The following is a 16,213-nucleotide window of genomic DNA, read 5'->3' on the forward strand; positions in this document are numbered from 1 at the left end:
TGGTCTGGAAAGCTATGGACGTTCTTGAAGTAACGTGAACTGGTCCACAGCTGAAAGGGGGTAACATTCTTTGGAGTTTTATACGGGGACGTACGCGCAGAATTGAAATAGAAATGCATGCCAGGACTTGATCCGTATATTTAGTGTAAATAACATTATCATCGATCGCCTAAGTTGAGCAGGCGAAAGCGCATCAAGTCCACCCCTATTCATCCCCTCCAATAGTTTGGTTTCGTGAAAGGCATCGGGGTAACGATAGCTTTCCTCATTCTATTTCGGACATCGATGTCAACCTCGGTACCTTTCTTGTGAAAGCCAGACTTCACATAGCCCATCGCAATATTTTTCCCAAGCGTGGGGGAAGGAATGCCTGACGTGACCGCGCCAATCAATTCTTTTTGAGGCGATGAATATATTTGGGCACCCTCTGTGAAGTGGTTATTAGCATCAAACCGATGAAAACAGGTGGCAGCCGCTCTCACGTCGCGCAGGTGCACCATCCACTATGAATCCCACTCGGCGTCTCGGAGGGCCATCTTTCAGATGTTTACGTACCCCTTCCGCTCCAATGAAATCTCCGGTTTCTTTACGTTCTTTGCCTGAACGTGCAGTCAGTTTTATTACATCGTTCTCACGTGAACGGATTCTCACCGATTACCCAAGTCAAACCAGCCTCGACAGGAGTAGTATCCTCATCCAAGTCATTACCATATAAACACATGCCAGCTTCTAGACGTAGGGAGTCCCGAGCACCCAAACCCGTCAGCTGCACTGGGGCATTGCAAAGCAATTCGGTGACCTCCACCGTTTGAGATGGTGGTATCGAGATCTAGAATTTTGTGAGAAAGCAAACGTTAAAAATAGTCGATGTGTGTCCACCTCAAACCCGTCTTCGCCGGTGTAGCCTCCCCGAGCAACGTGCAGGTTGAAACCCTCAATGGGCACAAAAGCAGACTTGCCAAATGTTAGCTCACGTAAATCGAAGGAGGTCAAGCGCTGCAGATACTGGGCAGCTGCAGGACCTGAAACACAGTCAGAAGTTAGAGAAACCAGGTAGGTCACACTGACCTTGCAACGCAACAAGTCCCCAATCCTCCAAGACCTCGTGTTCCACCTTTCCACTTTTTGCTCTATCACTAGCATTCCACTCTTCGAGCTTCTCTTTGAACCATGCGAGATCCCTGTCCCGTCTTCCAGCATTTGTCACGACGTAATAGGCATCTTCTTCGTGCTTCGTGATAACGGTGTCATCAATAATGCCACCTTTTTCATTCAGGAGAACCGATAAGGTAGAGCTATACGGAGCAAGGGACGTTAGCGACGAGGGCGTCAACCACTCTAGAAACGCTGTAGCAGTACGTCCCCGGAAACTTGTTTTGTTTCAGTTTGCAGTGTGGTAATGATAAAGCCAGAATGCGACCCACTTAGATTGTACCATGTGCCCAACATCGAATAAACCAGCATCAGTACGGACATGGGCGTGGCTGGCACCTATGAACAAAATATTCAATGCAATGCTTCTCAAAGCCGACTGTGACCGCACCTTGGCCAACGTTCCCGTAGGCAAGAGGCATTTGATACCCGGCGAATGGCACCATCTTTGCACCATTCTTGATATGAAATTCGTAGAGACCTGTTTTCCTAAGGGTCTGAATAGCAGTGTGTGAGGATAGTGTTGGGCCAAGATAGGTTCGCAACGACCTACTCCTTCTGTGGCGGTTGCTAATCCCCGAGGATTGGTCCAACCTGGCAAGCTACGATGAGCTCGACATCTTGACCCGAATAGAACAAATTGTCGGGCTGTGTATGTCGATAGAGCACGACCGGTCGACATATGATCCAAATGAACGGCAGTCCAAAGTTGGTCTAAGATATGATATTGTAAGCTGGGAACTTGCCTCAGTGAGAAATCGGTTACATGAACTACATAATTAGTACAGTATGACTATTTTGACTTGTACACTCGCTCACCTTCGCAGATTCGTATATAATACTGTGATCATGCTCATGATCTTTTGTACGCATAAACGTATGCACAAATCTGAGGCGAGGCCACCAGCGTCAGGATGACCCTTATTCAGAGCCTAGTCCCTAGACAGCCCTGCATAGAATTCGAAGATTGTTCCTATCAAAACTTCAGTCACTCAGGCTCAGTAACTACGCTCAAAGTCCCCTGGATGAAATTTGTGACACCGTTGCTTGATTATCTACCGTGACATCATGATACGAGCATCCAACGTTTCATCCTGATTCTGGAACTCGATTTTGTTATGGATGTTGGAGTCCGACTCACAGGGCTCTTGCCGGATGATGGTTGCCCAGATCGTCACCTGAAAGTTCTCGTGATGTAGCGAACTGGCCCCGCGGGTACGCGGTACGTACTACTCAATTCAGATATAAACATTAGTGACACTCATCGCTTCTCATGTTCGGTCAGATTCACTGACGCCATTGACGTTTCCCAGACTTGTCTCAGACATCGATCCACCATGGACTCCACAGCGACGCTCGTCAACCCCGCTCTGCCTACACCCTACTTCATAACCAGCACTAATCCAAAGAATGAGACATTTTATGCTCACCCTGGTATCCCACTGTACACGATCAACGACGATGGGAAACAGACAATGATCCGCGACCGTCGTACTCCTGGTCGGATTGTAGCCATCTTCCACCAGCGAGAAATTCTCCCAAATACCATCTCATTTCCAGAACGACATGGTAACGCACCGATCAACGTTCAAAAATGGCTCCGAAAAACTAAACTGGCGGACGGAACGTAAGCCGTGCTTTGCTTGCAGGGCGACCTTTGGAGAATTCATGAGCTAGCTACTGTAGAACTGCTTTTGTTATGGGGACCGATTACGGGCCATACGTGTGGAAGATGATCTCAAGCCATCACCAAAAGGCAAGCTCTCTCCTTCACAAAAGCGCCTTTCCTCATCACTGCCTCCGTCCTACAGGTATACGCTCAATATGACTTGGACAGACCGATCGCATCGTGTTCATTTCATGCTACAGTGTCAGATGGAAAGCCTGCATTCTTACTGGAATATGATGCAGAGCCTTTGCGGGAAGATATTCTGGTGGCTTATCTGCTCCAGAGGCAACGAGTCATGTCAGAGGACAGGCTTATCGATGTCTTTGTAGGATCTCCAGGGGGGTAGACAAGACTTCAAAACTTCATAGGTGCTGTCACGGGGTTTTAGACATCTTCGCAGAAGTATGTACAACTTACTATCTCACTAGGACTTACTCATACATGTCGTACATAATTCAGTCCACTTCTTGAGTTCTTGGCAATAGTCAGGATACCGCCAGATGATCGTGAGACCGACTTGTCTGCCTATGAACTCATCACAAGAGTGTCGATTTACGGGATTTACTAACGTGCCGATATAGGAGCAGGTGCTCAAGCTCTTGCCGAATATTAAATGTTTGGCCATGCCAGCACAACCAAAATTAAAGTATTGAGTGTTTGCAGTCCCCAGCGCCAGTATTCAACGGGAAACATTCGTGTTCCTAATTGCATTTCATACGATCACAGCAGCCTTAGCATCTATATTCCGTCAGTAACGTCAGACCTTGAATACAAACTGAGGCTTCCAGTACTACTATCCCTTACGCTCTATTCGTGACGGTCCACAATTTCGTGAGTCACACTCAGGTCACGAATAGTAACGGACAGTCACACTGGCCGAATCTACAGTCCGCTCGGCAGACGTTAGAATCTTCGTGATTCGTGATTCGGGATTCGTGAACTTCAACAGTGATTGATTAGGACGCTACTTATAAGTCTGTGAGCTACAGTATGTACCGAAAAATTATATAGAACTAAATGCAATCATTAATGATGTGTAAAATATTGCTGAGGGAATGTATGTGGATGTGGGTATTGATGCATACTAGTAGATGGATTATGAAGTCCGTGACTCGGACTCGGATGCGCGGGTTGAGCAAAAAAATATGGTGGATGTGGTGCAGGGACACTGAAACAGTGTAAAAAGACGGATGTGTGGAATGTGGTGGTGGCAACACTGGCAAGTGCCCAGGCTGGAAGGACCTTCTTTCAGAACAAAGTACGGTGACATTGTTGCAACCAGCTGCATTTGCACATTCCAAAATCGTCACAAGTTCTAGATTATCGCTATGTTGACGGTAGAAATCACGGTCCTTGGTTGCAAAAATAAATTTTGACCCATCACCATTCCGACCACCTCCCATCTGATTGCCCTTCTCATCCATATTCCAATTATGCGCTGCGGGAATACCATTATATTTCTTATCGAGGTCGATCCGAAGCGTGAAGTATCCATCAACAGTTGTTTTGTTGAAGTTCTGAGCACGTTTCGGGTCAAGATTCCGTGGCTTGTGAGTAGAAATAGACTTCTTGTGACGAGCGAGGTAACGACGATGCCAATGCTTTCCGGGAACCCTTCCACTAATCTCGTTGACCCGGGCACGTAAATCACGAGGGTGCACAGGGCGTGCGGCACCAGATTCATGAGCCAGCCAGTCCTTGACAGCTTCCTCTTCCGATGGCTGGAGGAGTTGCTGTGACTTGGCAAAATCCCTGCGAGACATATGTAGACCCTTGCTCCGGTCGTTAAGAGTCTGCCGTGCGACCTGTACAATAAAATTAGCACTGCAGGAACTCGAAAAATACACAATCATACCTTTTGTGCCCTTGCAGCTACTGTAATATTCTTGTAAGTGCCATTTGTGACACCCATGAGTGCAGCCTGGATCCTGGACTCGTACTCGGGGTCAGTAGACGCTGCCAGCTTGCCTCGGTGACGTCCCATGGCATAGCGATTGAGCCCAGCTCAGCGCTCGCTACTTGCTCACGCGTCACGGATTGCAGCTGCAATGAAACACGCTGTTAAATTCAATGTCCGACGTCGGCAGCCTCGGCAGGTGACACTGAAATCGTGATTTTGGCTGCTGTCACGCTGAAAACACGATCTCCACCATTTCTCAACAGATTTGTTTCGTTCCACTTGGAATATGCTAGTATATAGTATATAGAATATACTGAGTGAAGTAGCTAAGTAATTACATTGAAGTTGAGTGCTGCAGACAAAAATCACGAAATTGTGGACCGTCACGAATAGAGCGTAAGGGATAGTACGTCTAATTAAAGTCATCCTTGTAATATGGTAATCAAGGTGACCGTCGTTCTTTCGCGGAATGTCGTAAATACTAAACAAGAGGAATATTGCCATGACAATGATATGTAGATGGGCTATTCCCTCCATGCTGCAATTCAGAAATTGAAAATATCTAGGCAAAGGAGTTTTGCAGACTTGGACGAGAACTCGCTATAGGACGGCGCTCATCTGAGAAAACTCAAATTCATCGGCTTGATCAGGAACCCTAACCCCATTTTTAGGTTTCTCTTCTCTTTGCAGAAACATGGTCGCTATCTAAAACGACCATGTCATCCACAGCTCTGCGATCGATCAGCATTTCATGCGGAGACGGCCTCGATGCCGTTGACGGATCAGCTAGATTCTCTTTTCGCCCTTCTTGTTCAGCTCTTGCTTCAGTCAGCGGTCCCATTGCAGCCCGTCTAGCAGCTGAACACCCCGCTCGCGCAACCGTCGAAGTGCACGTCCGTCCGCTCTCATCAGTGCCAGGCACTGCAGAGAAATCTCGTGGGATGGCGATACGAGAGATCGTAGAGCGCTCCTGTCTTCTCGCACAACACCCACGCACTCTCATTCAAGTCGTCGTTCAAGCCCTAACGAACCCAACGCCCGGTTATGCCCTTCTCGCAGCCGAAATCAACGCATGCACGCTTGCTCTTATTAACTCCGGTTCAATCGCGATGCGTGGTGTGGTTTGTGCAGTTTCTGTTGGTAGAGTGAAGAAGGGAAGCGTGATTTCCGTGGAGGTCGACATAGCCGATGATGCTGTGCTTGAAGGAGGTGGATGTTTTGCTTTCCTGTTTGGATTTGCACTGTCAGGGCCGATAAAAGGAAGTGCTCCACCATGCGAGGATGTTTGGTCGACTTACAGCGCTCGTCATGGGTCATCTTTCGATCAGGCCGAGCTTGTGAGGGCTAAGGAGGTGGCACGAGAAGCCGCGGCAGAGGTGTGGCAATGCATGAAAAATAGCATACGCCATCAAAAAATGATAGGAGAGACCCAATCACCAGAAGAGGTCGACGTCAAGATGGAAATATAAGCGCCGGGATGTACATAGGAATTGTGGGTATCCTCTGGTTATTCACTTTGTTGCTGTTTAAGAAGTCAGTTCTTCTCTGTCAGACTTCATATCATGTTGACTTGAAATGCGTCGAAGTTCCCCTGTGCTTTACACTGCACACTTACTCTTGTAATTGTGACATCTTTGGCCCCGCGGCCTTTGTTGCAGAGGGTGGGCATTAAGGCCGTTTCTGTAAAACTTTTTCTCTGTGACTGCCGTATTCCCGCTGCTTTGATTGATCGTCGAGTGTAGCCTGCCAGGTATGCCAAGCGTTTCACGGAGTTCAGTGTATGTTTACTCAGATGGACCGTCAATGATGGTAGACATACTCTACAGTGGTGCTTCGACCATTCTGTCGAGCACTGGATTCACTCCTCTGGCCTCCTCGATGAATTGCTAGGAGTATTCGAATAACACGGAAATTCGCTAATCAATTTGTGTCATGTGAAGCGATGTCCCGTACGACTTTTGCCACACTATTTACAATGAGTCCCACCGTGTCAAGAAACTTGCGCGTATCGGGCTTACCCTGAACTCTGTGGTTGGTATGTATTAAGCGTTTAGATAAGTTGGTGGAATGCGGCCTTTCCTTAGTTCCCTATCTTGCCCAGGTCTGTATTTGGGATTGACATGCCACAGATATTTTTGTAACTGATATCACATTCAAGGACGCAGTCCTACTAGTATGTACGAAGTTACAAATATCTTCAACTTTATTCCAGAGTTTCGTTTCCGAAGTGAGGATAGGCGCAACTTGCAAGGTTAGAGAGATACATACTTGCTTGGATCATCATGACATAAATGGTGGGGTGCATGGATGACAGTTGATCTGAGGATTTATGATTTATGAACACTGCATCGATGCCCAAATCCCGCATGTGTTCTATCATGATGATATGCCGGTATTCATTCATGTTCCATCGCCACAAAACGTCACCCAATGGTGCGTGGTATACGAGAATATCCCTGAACTATCCCAAAAGCATCCATCAGTCTGAAGTGTCTCCCAAGTCTCAAACATAGATGCAAGTAAATCCCGAAGTCGGATATAGGTCACGTAATTTGTTATCAGATACCTCAACATGCATACCCATCGTGCCCTTGACGCTCGTGAATCTGTGCAGGGATGTCTTGGAAAAACATGCTGATGCGACACTGAGGGTCAGCGTCTCTTGGGCAGTGTCGACAGCAATATCACCATTGCAGTATAGAACGGACATGAAGTGAATATGGAATGAATAACACGCAGACTCCAGGAGCCCAAGCTCCTCATCTCCGGTTCGTGTAGCGCGGGACAAGGTTCATAAGGTCGTAACAAGCATGCATGCTCAGAACTCTAGTTCATTAAGGAGATGGTGGAGGTTTTTCATAGTGGGGCGTTGTTGGGGAGCCAACCAGCATTGCTGGATAACATTCCATTGCGGATCATTAACGCAGGAAGTCTCTGGATGTATTGGTTTGACGCCTGTGGATATCGCAAAGAAGACCTGTGTATCACGCTGGAAGTAATGATAAGGGATTTTGCCAGAAAGAACCTAGGGCGATGCTGAGAATACATTCACTGAGACGCAAATATACGCACTTGAAGCATGATACATCCAAAGGAATATACGTCACCTTGAGTACTAGGAAAGCCCACATAATTGCTTGATTCGTCGGGAACTTGGAAAAGCTCTGGTCCGATCCATCTCACTGCCTCTCCAATGGAAGAAGAGAAATAAGACTCGCTAGAAAACTCCAATAGTAGAGCTGCCATCCCGAAGTCAGCCACGCATGCTCGTCCGAGATCGTTAATAAAAACATTCGACTAAAACGAGAAATTAGTGTCGCCCAATAGAATTCAGTGATCCATACCCCAGACAGACTTCCGTGGATAACACCATGATCATGCACTGTCACAAGGTTAAATGGGCGCAAGCAATAGAGGAAAAGTCAATGCGTACGATAAAGTACTGCGGAAATGACATCCAAGAGCTATATAATCCCGTGAAATGGGTCAGCAGTTATGACAAGTGTGATGGCCGCTTACCATTGCCTTTCGGGTTGAGGCAGTGATTTGATGGTGGTTTTGCTCCAAGTAACGTGTCAGAGTGCCATTCGACATCCACGGGCATACCAAGGCTGGTAATGGACCAAATCCAAGTGCCATCCCGAAAATTGGAATAACATTATCGTGATCCAACCCCAGCCATCCTTCAATTGCTCTACTCAGTCTCTGTACTTCACATTGAGTACACCAGCAGGACATCCAGCCCTGAAAGACTCGCCTTGCTCTTCCTTTCCCTGTCTAAATCGCTTCCGTGTATCCTAACAGATTTAACTGCTACCTGTGGTTTGCCTTTTAATATACTCTATAAACGCCAATGAGATATAAATACCTCTGTGGCCCCGGAAACCTTCCTCCAGACGCACTTCCACACATCACAATACCCTCCATATGCTGTAGGGTAGGATTCCGTTCGTTCTACCTGTCCCGTAAGATCACCACTGAACAAAACAGTGTTACATTAGTGTTGAAATGAGCAAAAATGAATGATGCCTTTTCGTCTGACGGTCGGCGGAGTGCACCTAATTCAAATGCAATGCGCGTCAGCATACTGTGAAAAAGGCTACATGCGCCGGTCGAGGTAGGAAAAACAGACAAACAAACAAACTTGCCTGATCTTGCCACCAGCCCGAAAGAGGTAGCCGTCGTAGGAATCTCCCGATGATGGCTTCAACCCATGACCCAACTAAAAAACGGCTGTCGCTTTCAGACATAGATTTCAGGAAGGGCGATTCTCAGCAATTCGGGAAGCAAGGTTAGAGATAAATGCAAATGTACGTTACACGAACTATATAGTTGTCAAGGCGCCTAGTGTGAACGGTTCAATCTTCAATCTCACATAATTCACTGTGACTGTAAGGCAAGCGGCGGAGTATCTCTGAATTCTCCTGGGGCGGCGCAAGCTTCGTATTGCTTTTATCCGCATACGCGTCATGATATGTTGCGATATTTGTCGTCGAGAATGATTCTCAGGCTGGAGCATTTCAAAAGTTGAGGCAGTTTATGTAAGTTGTCAGGAAAGCCGCGGCTCGCTAGTAGTGCTATTCCCATGCCTATTATCACCGCGATTGCCGGCGAAACTAAACTAGCACTGATATGAGTCGAATGCAGTAAAGGATACTAGTACTCAGTATGTACTAGGCAACTACTTGCAGCTTCCCAAACTTCCGTGCGTCGTCTAGCTCCCTTTCGATGAATTCGGCTATATCCTTGATTGTTACAAATCGTTCTTGCTTCTTACGCCAGCAGCGTCTCATGAATTCCCAATGGCGGTCATCAATGGGAGGTTCTGGAGGTCGTGGAGGTTCTTCGCCCTTGAACTTCTCACTAATGACCATGAAATCGGTCCAAATTTCGTAGGGCACGCGGCCAGAAAGTACCTATTGTAGAATCAATATCATATTAGCGATTTGGTACCACAACTTGACTGGCTGACTTGCCTGCATCATCACGCAGCCAACAGAGTAAATATCGCTCTTTTCACACGCACGGCACGGAGATCCATCTTGAAGAGGGATCAATAACTCTGGCGCAGCCCATCGTACATTCCCTGGCTTGCAGGACGTGAGGTATGAATTTCCTGTGAGCTCCACGCCCAAGATGGACAGGCCAAAATCTGCTAAAAGCGGCTCTCCTTGTCTGTCAATAAGTATGTTCGACTGTAGATGAAAATGTCAAATGAATATCAAGATTATAGTTCATGAACATACTCCTGTGATGTCGCCATGTACGACCCCCTTCGAATGAACTAGAAGTCCATGAATCAAAAGATGCCACATGCTTGTTTGAGAATACTTACGATATGAGACTGCTGATACCAATCCTTGGAGCTTGAAACAAAAAATACGTAAGTCGGCCTTGTTTGGTGAATCAGAGGATCGAACAGGTACTTACAATGTGGAATCTCAACCCCAAAGTGAGATTCTTGTGCAATTCCAGGTAAGAATTCAGCGAACCGTTCTCGACCCATGGACAAACCAGGGCTGGAAGAGGACCAAACCCCCATGTAAGTCCAATCAGCGGTAGGATGTGTGCATCTTCCAGGGTAGCCCATATTGTTGCCTCCTTGCACAGTCGCTAGAATGAAATGAGATCGCAGAATCACAGAGGACGCAGACAGCTTACCCTACTCTTCTTCTCTCTATCTTTAACATCAGCTTGAACTCTGATCGTTTTCACGGCAACCTAGAGAACAGTCAATAAGTGTGGGGCTGATGGGCACAACTCAGACAAACCCTCATATTCTTCCCAACCCAGACGCATTTGAATACATCGCTGAATCCGCCAATATTGTCAGGAAAGGCACCCTTGTCCTTAATCTGTCTACTGAGATCAGGAAGGCCATCTATTGGGTGAAGGTATCTGATTCGCCGTGATTTAGAGTGAAATGTGAAAATCACTAAGCCACTAACACTGGTTTATCAACTTCATGGCTCGTGACTGGCTGTAACGCCGCTAGGTGATGTAAGAGGTCCGTCCAAGATTGATCCTGCAGTGAAGGGTTCGACAGGCTGCTCCTAATAGAGGAAGTAGAATTACACACGAGGACATCTGAACCGGGCCTGGAAGGCAGCATACGGACAACTGAATCCCAAAATACAGACCACCCGCGAGTTGGGCTAACCGGTGACTCAGCCTTCGGTTCTGACATTAGGAAGTAGCAACAGGGCAGGAAGAGAATAAGTGCAGTACAACACAAGTCGTATACCATCTTTTATGCGAGAAGACTGGCCCTAGATCCGGTAGATCACTATGGCCAGCACGTTGGCCTGTAAATTCCAGCTTGAGATACCGGTGCCGGAGAAACTCAAAGAATAAGATTCAGATGCAAGGCGCGCTCGCTGTAATTACCATCTCGAACGGAATATCATGCCATTGTTGACGCTCTGGCAATGAGGTGATCGGCATTGAAATGATCTGGGTAAGACGAACGACAGCGCCTGTGAGCAGGGTCTTAGATAGTGGATGATCGCCATCAGAACGATCCATGACAGATATGCAAGGTGTTGTGACTGGCTTCTTCATGACAGATTTAGGTGCTCTGACGACATTCAGAAGCCGTTCAGAGAGAGCGTGGCCTCTTTGCATCAGATATATAATAACCTGATACAGGTAGTTGACGTGAGTAGCCTACTTATAAGTTAAATTATACCGAATGAAAAGTATAATATGCGGTGCTTACTGTAGAGGAAATTCCGAGAATACAGGACTCGGTTCAATTAAATGGTCGTGTTGTACGAGGATAAGAAGTCCAGTCCACATGATCGTCTATGAGGTCACGAGGTGGCAAACTAGACTTAAAACCAGCCCGTCGATGACGCCGCAAACTGTCGATAGACGGAGTAGACGGACGTGCACTGCAGTTAATCTGGGTTTGAATTTGCGCTTTGAAGTCGTTACACGGACTTAGACGTTGCTTAGATAAGTCTTTCATTCCAAATCGTTGGGAGACAAATCTTTTTCACTGTGTCAGCGGTCGCAACTTCCAAAGCTCTCTTCAACTCGGAAGGACTCCAGAATGTCTCAAGGATGTGTCATGGAGACCTCCCAATACCACTGTACCTGGCCAAAACTAATCTTAATCGCTCCGTGAACTCCGACTTTGTCAACAAGTCACCACGGGATCTCCTGCATCAATTCCTACACTGAGTACTAGATGGACCTGCGTGTTCTGGAGACGTTTAAGAGAAGTTCGAATGTGGTTCCTACGAGATTGTTTCTCGCACAGCAAGCTTCAGCCTTCCAATGCTTCGTGGTCAAAGGGATTATGGCAGGCAGTGTCTCTGACTCGACGCTTAGCTTGACTCTCCAAGGTTTAGAGTCATTTTTGCATCAAGACTTGTTTCGAATCTGACACTTTTGAAGCTTCAACACTACAAGTACATGTGGGGGGGGATTCAGGAAAGGTTCACGCGTGAACGCAGTCCGAGGAGCCTCTTTTTTAACCTAGTCAAGATACAATGTCGTCGTTCCCCTTCTTTCTTCTCTACTCCCTTTTCCTGCAGAACTTCCATGATATTATCCATCGTCGGACGATTGGCTGATATCTTATTCAGGCACGGTGAGAACCGTTGATATGCTTCATGACTCTCTATGCCCTTGAAAGGTTCACGTCCCTTCTGCATTGCACCCATAACCTGTAAAACACTTGGTATCCACGCATAGGGCTGATTTCCTGAAAAGATCTTGGACTTTTGTAAGAAGGCTGTCTTCGTATACTAACAAGTCGACACACCTGAAAGACTACGCAGCCATACGAATAGACATCCCAAGCTTTAGTTGGCTTCTCGTCTTTAGCTTCGTCATTGTGTTCATCTCCGGCTCGGAGGGCCTCGGGGGGCATCCAACGTACGTTTCCTGCATGACAAGAGTTGAATGTGGCGTTTCCTTCCTCGGCAAGGATCATCGATAAACCAAAATCTGCGAGACGGAGGCAACCACAGCTGTCAACCAAAACGTTGGTCTGTCGTTAAGTTCAGTTATATACTAGATGCGGATTTGGATGGGAGCTACCGCTGTCAAGTCACCATGCACGATACCCTCGCTGTGCACTAGTGGATAGTCTTTGGTAAATGGTGCGATCGCGACATTTTTTAACAACGGAACGTACGGTAACTAATGCCAGCAGTTACCTGCCATACCTGAAATCATAGCTGAGTATGAGCTAGTGCAGTAGCCATTTGGCACGTACGAGCTCTTGTTTTCGAGGGTCAGACAGCCCGGAAAATTCGCGCTTCAAGTAATCGTTCAGCGATCCTTCTTTCATCCAAGGAGATACTAGTGCAGGAAGTGGACCGAATTCTTCAATCACGCCGTCAAGAGGGAGAATATGGTCGTGTTTCAACTTTATCCAAACATAGGCCTCGCGACGAACTCTCTGGTGAGTAGATGCATCAGCGAGTAGAACTGCATATCAATCCACGCCCAGACCTTGCCTATCGCTTGTAATGACGTCGCATCTGTTGCTGAGGGAACCCTGACAGATTTGACAGCAACCTTGATTATGATAAATGATGAGTTTTCTACCCAATGTACCCATGTCTAAACTCACGAGGCGTGGGGTACCAGATTGCGTAGTCATTGAACATTTCCAGATGTCAGCCAGCCCTCCTCTACAGGTAGGGAATTTGTCATCTCTTGTGATGTTTGTCGCAGGAATATGTATTGGTTCAATTTTGAATTGAACTGACACCTGCCAATGATATTAGTGAATGACTCATCGTGAAAGTAACATTGACTTACTGGGGGGAGATCATCCATTGCGAAGTAAAACCAGATCTCAGAGTCTATATGACAGGTACTAGACAACTGAAATGTAGGAGACGAAGGAGGTGTCCTTATATAAGTACTTACCAACTGTTGAAGAGACGAATCGACGATGCCGTCAACCTAAAAATACCCCGACCAACCATGTGGTCTTACGATCTGTTAGAGTCTGGGCCTGAAATCTAGCATCTTGATAGCAAGTGTGACGGAAAACCCTGACGGCAGAAGACTAGATATCTTACGATGCGCATGTTTGAATATATCAAGCCCAGCCCAACAAAGTTCCGCACTGCGGCAGCGTGTTGTGTGAGTGACGTCAACAAGTTCATACAAGTGTGACTGGCTTCTTCAAGACAGATTTGGTCTGATGGCATTCAGCAGCCATTCAGAGAGAGCGTGGCCTCGTTGCATCAGATAATAGCCTGGCATGTGAGTAGCCCACTAATAAGTCATACCGAATGAAGAGTTGTGGCCATTATTATTATACGGTACTTACTGTAAAGGAACTTCCGAGAATACAGGACTTGGTTCAAATGGTTTTTGTTGCACGAGAATAAGAAGTCCAATCCGTACAGACAGGCATGATAGTAAGCCAGCCTCAAGTAATTAGTCCGGAGATGGTGTATCATGCTGTAAGTGGTAGAGCTGGTCTTTAATATATTCAGCTACCTGCTGAGAAGATGGTCTACAGTCCTTGATGGACCAGCAATCCAGAATAAAATTCCAATAGTGATCAATGATCGCAGGAAACTCAGGACGCAACGGTTTTGTTCCGAGAGAAATTGCGACCACGACTTGTGCGTCTCGCTTGAACTCGGAGTAGGGTGGTTTGCCCGTCAATACCTGATGCAAGGGTGAGACTCAGTGTTCAAGGAACATGATATTGGTCAAACCTGGAAAAAAATACAGCCAAACGAATATATGTCGCTATTTGATGTCGGGATCATGATTTCACCTTCTTCGGGAATTGCGAGAAGTTCGGGTGCTATCCAACGCACAGTGCCATTCAAGGCAGACGTGAAATACGACGTGCCCACGAAGTCCACAACTAGAACGGAGAGACCAAAGTCGGATAGACATGCCCTCCCATTGGATGAGATAAGGACATTGGACTGCAGATGATTATCATCAGTAATAAATTCAGCAAACAATCTCCTCACCCCAGTAAGATCGCCGTGAACAACAGAGCACGAGTGAACTGAAACAAAAGAAGCATTACAATCTATGCTGCAAAGTTGAGCAAGTCACTTGCGGTATTGAAGACCAGCAGAAACATCACTGAGCTGCGAAGGCATGAGTATGCTTTCGGATAGATCATACAGGACATACCAGTTGAAAACGATTGATTATGGACAAGGTTTCACCATGGGATTCCAGATAACTTGAAAGCGATCCGTTATCATACCAAGGGCAAACCAGGGCAATGAATCGGCCAAAGCCGGATACAGTGCCGTACAGTGGGACAATGTTATCGTGCCTAAGTCTCGACCAAACTTTGAGCTCACGGCGAAACCTCTAGAAGAACCAATAAGTAATATTGAATTGTACGAAGCACGCTAACACACCCTGCTTTTTTTCTTCGCATCCTCTTCATCTAGTGCTTGACCCCTGACTGACTTTACAGCTACCTGTGTCTTTGTCAGATTTGAAAATGAAAATTGGGACGCACTTACTACGATAGTGCGACCATTCCTGTTCCATGTGCATCGCCAGATGTCACTCAGACCTCCGAAAGAAGTGGCATAAGGACTTGTACGATTTAGTTGGCCAGTTAAATCCGGCAGGCTATCCATTCTGAATCAAGTCAGCCTCAATGCCGTGGTTTTTGGCTAAGATCTCACTGGTTTGTTGGATCATTTACATTAGAGATGGGAATTGCCTGTGGAGAACTGATGGAAGATACTCCAAGTGACGTGACCCGAAATTGGAGTGTCTGAAGCATTTTGAAGAAAAATTGGAGCTTGTGTGTTCGTTCCACTGGCTTGTGGTGTAAATTTACTGTACCAGACGAGGATCTAGTGCGTAAAACACCACCAGCTGAGTTTTGGCCTCCAGGTGAGGCCAAAGTTCCAGCAGTCTGCTGTAGTATAAATCAATTCTTCTAGAAATCGGCAGAGGAATTGTAATGGAAGGATACTATAAATCACTCACAGACTTGTGCTCTAGAAGCTCATGTTTTTGACGATAATCACGAGATGGTCCATCAACAGCATCGTTCGGAACATCATTATGGTCCGTGTTCGGGTCTTTACCACCTGTGGTTGGAACTGAGCCAGCGAGCCTTCCTGAGAATCGAAAGCATATAATGGACCAACACCACGAAATAAAGGTGGTAAAGGATGAAGAGGCCATACTGCAGTGCTATGCATGGAGCAATGCATAGAAACACACGGTAACCTGGTTGGTGTACATAAATGGTTTTCTTTCATGAATGCAGACGAGCGCTAGGTGACTTACCACGCTGCAATCGAGCCGTATTAAATGCAGATGCATTCCAACGCATGCATCACAAGTAATTGACAGAGTTTTCTTGATACGATAAGCGGTGGCCTTTGATTGGCGGTCAAAAGCATGTTTGGCCATAGGCCAAGGGTCCAAAAACGTGCAAGCAACGAACCCCTTGCATCTAGAGTTTTCCACCACAGCTCCCTAACTGCGATACGAACATGCAACTTCTCTCGCCTCTCCTA

At 46.6% G+C, this 16,213-nt stretch overlaps 7 protein-coding genes across 7 annotated transcripts; 2 read left to right on the forward strand and 5 right to left on the reverse strand.

The window, feature by feature from the left end:
• Positions 1-209: 209 nt before the first annotated feature.
• Positions 210-1,834, reverse strand: EDB93DRAFT_1252696 (uncharacterized protein; the record flags this gene model as incomplete). Its single annotated transcript, XM_041453325.1, has 8 exons — positions 210-427; positions 483-599; positions 652-829; positions 880-1,022; positions 1,069-1,370; positions 1,425-1,491; positions 1,544-1,649; positions 1,706-1,834. 8 exons carry the CDS (start codon positions 1,832-1,834, stop codon positions 210-212), a joined length of 1,260 nt encoding a protein of 419 aa, XP_041305316.1.
• A 655-nt stretch (positions 1,835-2,489) lies between these two features.
• EDB93DRAFT_1252697 (uncharacterized protein) lies at positions 2,490-3,389 on the forward strand (the record flags this gene model as incomplete). Its single annotated transcript, XM_041453326.1, has 5 exons — positions 2,490-2,779; positions 2,839-2,963; positions 3,022-3,146; positions 3,210-3,223; positions 3,281-3,389. 5 exons carry the CDS (start codon positions 2,490-2,492, stop codon positions 3,387-3,389), a joined length of 663 nt encoding a protein of 220 aa, XP_041305317.1.
• Positions 3,390-5,437: 2,048 nt separating this feature from the next.
• Positions 5,438-6,190, forward strand: EDB93DRAFT_1105832 (uncharacterized protein; the record flags this gene model as incomplete). The annotated part of the gene is made up of 1 exon (XM_041447546.1): positions 5,438-6,190. One exon carries the CDS (start codon positions 5,438-5,440, stop codon positions 6,188-6,190), a length of 753 nt encoding a protein of 250 aa, XP_041305318.1.
• A 920-nt stretch (positions 6,191-7,110) lies between these two features.
• Positions 7,111-9,252, reverse strand: EDB93DRAFT_1160810 (kinase-like domain-containing protein). Its single transcript, XM_041450030.1, has 9 exons — positions 8,870-9,252; positions 8,751-8,779; positions 8,590-8,698; positions 8,479-8,538; positions 8,241-8,426; positions 8,155-8,185; positions 8,066-8,103; positions 7,794-8,018; positions 7,111-7,746 (listed from the first exon to the last, which is right to left on the reverse strand). The coding sequence occupies exons 1-9, from the start codon at positions 8,969-8,971 to the stop codon at positions 7,540-7,542; spliced, it is 987 nt and encodes a 328-aa protein (XP_041305319.1). The 5' UTR covers positions 8,972-9,252; the 3' UTR covers positions 7,111-7,539.
• EDB93DRAFT_645354 (kinase-like domain-containing protein) lies at positions 9,183-11,616 on the reverse strand. Its single transcript, XM_041456965.1, has 11 exons — positions 11,440-11,616; positions 11,109-11,387; positions 10,801-10,876; positions 10,670-10,746; positions 10,493-10,619; positions 10,383-10,442; positions 10,152-10,334; positions 10,057-10,087; positions 9,968-10,005; positions 9,698-9,916; positions 9,183-9,637 (listed from the first exon to the last, which is right to left on the reverse strand). The coding sequence occupies exons 2-11, from the start codon at positions 11,231-11,233 to the stop codon at positions 9,395-9,397; spliced, it is 1,179 nt and encodes a 392-aa protein (XP_041305320.1). The 5' UTR covers positions 11,234-11,387; positions 11,440-11,616; the 3' UTR covers positions 9,183-9,394.
• A 66-nt stretch (positions 11,617-11,682) lies between these two features.
• Positions 11,683-13,558, reverse strand: EDB93DRAFT_1160815 (kinase-like domain-containing protein). The gene is made up of 9 exons (XM_041450031.1): positions 13,500-13,558; positions 13,309-13,449; positions 13,188-13,253; positions 12,949-13,134; positions 12,868-12,898; positions 12,771-12,808; positions 12,493-12,720; positions 12,123-12,442; positions 11,683-12,070 (listed from the first exon to the last, which is right to left on the reverse strand). The coding sequence occupies exons 1-8, from the start codon at positions 13,515-13,517 to the stop codon at positions 12,155-12,157; spliced, it is 996 nt and encodes a 331-aa protein (XP_041305321.1). The 5' UTR covers positions 13,518-13,558; the 3' UTR covers positions 11,683-12,070; positions 12,123-12,154.
• Positions 13,559-13,888: 330 nt separating this feature from the next.
• Positions 13,889-15,445, reverse strand: EDB93DRAFT_645556 (kinase-like protein). The gene is made up of 9 exons (XM_041456967.1): positions 15,365-15,445; positions 15,197-15,317; positions 15,089-15,147; positions 14,853-15,038; positions 14,776-14,806; positions 14,684-14,721; positions 14,417-14,635; positions 14,020-14,366; positions 13,889-13,945 (listed from the first exon to the last, which is right to left on the reverse strand). Exons 2-8 carry the CDS (start codon positions 15,228-15,230, stop codon positions 14,130-14,132), a joined length of 804 nt encoding a protein of 267 aa, XP_041305322.1. The 5' UTR covers positions 15,231-15,317; positions 15,365-15,445; the 3' UTR covers positions 13,889-13,945; positions 14,020-14,129.
• Positions 15,446-16,213: the final 768 nt, after the last annotated feature.

This window comes from Suillus bovinus (genome assembly GCF_016758785.1).
Source record: "Suillus bovinus strain UH-Sbo-P2 chromosome Unknown EDB93scaffold_49, whole genome shotgun sequence".
Classification (NCBI taxonomy): domain Eukaryota; kingdom Fungi; phylum Basidiomycota; class Agaricomycetes; order Boletales; family Suillaceae; genus Suillus; species Suillus bovinus.

Coding starts and splice junctions, on each gene's coding strand:
- EDB93DRAFT_1160810 (XM_041450030.1), bottom strand. CDS start 8,971: ATGTCTGAAAGCGACAGCCGTTTTTTAGTTGGGTCATGGGTTGAAGCC. Junction 8,780..8,869: donor CGGGCTGGTGGCAAGATCAG/GCAAGTTTGTTT, acceptor CATTTGAATTAG/GTGCACTCCGCCGACCGTCA. Junction 8,186..8,240: donor CCTCAACCCGAAAGGCAATG/GTAAGCGGCCAT, acceptor GGGATTATATAG/CTCTTGGATGTCATTTCCGC.
- EDB93DRAFT_645354 (XM_041456965.1), bottom strand. CDS start 11,233: ATGGCGATCATCCACTATCTAAGACCCTGCTCACAGGCGCTGTCGTTC. Junction 10,443..10,492: donor GGGTTGGGAAGAATATGAGG/GTTTGTCTGAGT, acceptor ACTGTTCTCTAG/GTTGCCGTGAAAACGATCAG. Junction 9,638..9,697: donor TTGGCTGCGTGATGATGCAG/GCAAGTCAGCCA, acceptor ATTCTACAATAG/GTACTTTCTGGCCGCGTGCC.
- EDB93DRAFT_1160815 (XM_041450031.1), bottom strand. Junction 13,254..13,308: donor AATCTGGTACCCCACGCCTC/GTGAGTTTAGAC, acceptor ATCATAATCAAG/GTTGCTGTCAAATCTGTCAG. Junction 12,809..12,867: donor AACTGCTGGCATTAGTTACC/GTACGTTCCGTT, acceptor ACTATCCACTAG/TGCACAGCGAGGGTATCGTG.
- EDB93DRAFT_645556 (XM_041456967.1), bottom strand. CDS start 15,230: ATGCACATGGAACAGGAATGGTCGCACTATCGTA. Junction 14,722..14,775: donor TTCTGCTGGTCTTCAATACC/GCAAGTGACTTG, acceptor CTTTTGTTTCAG/TTCACTCGTGCTCTGTTGTT. Junction 14,367..14,416: donor TTGGCTGTATTTTTTTCCAG/GTTTGACCAATA, acceptor CCCTTGCATCAG/GTATTGACGGGCAAACCACC.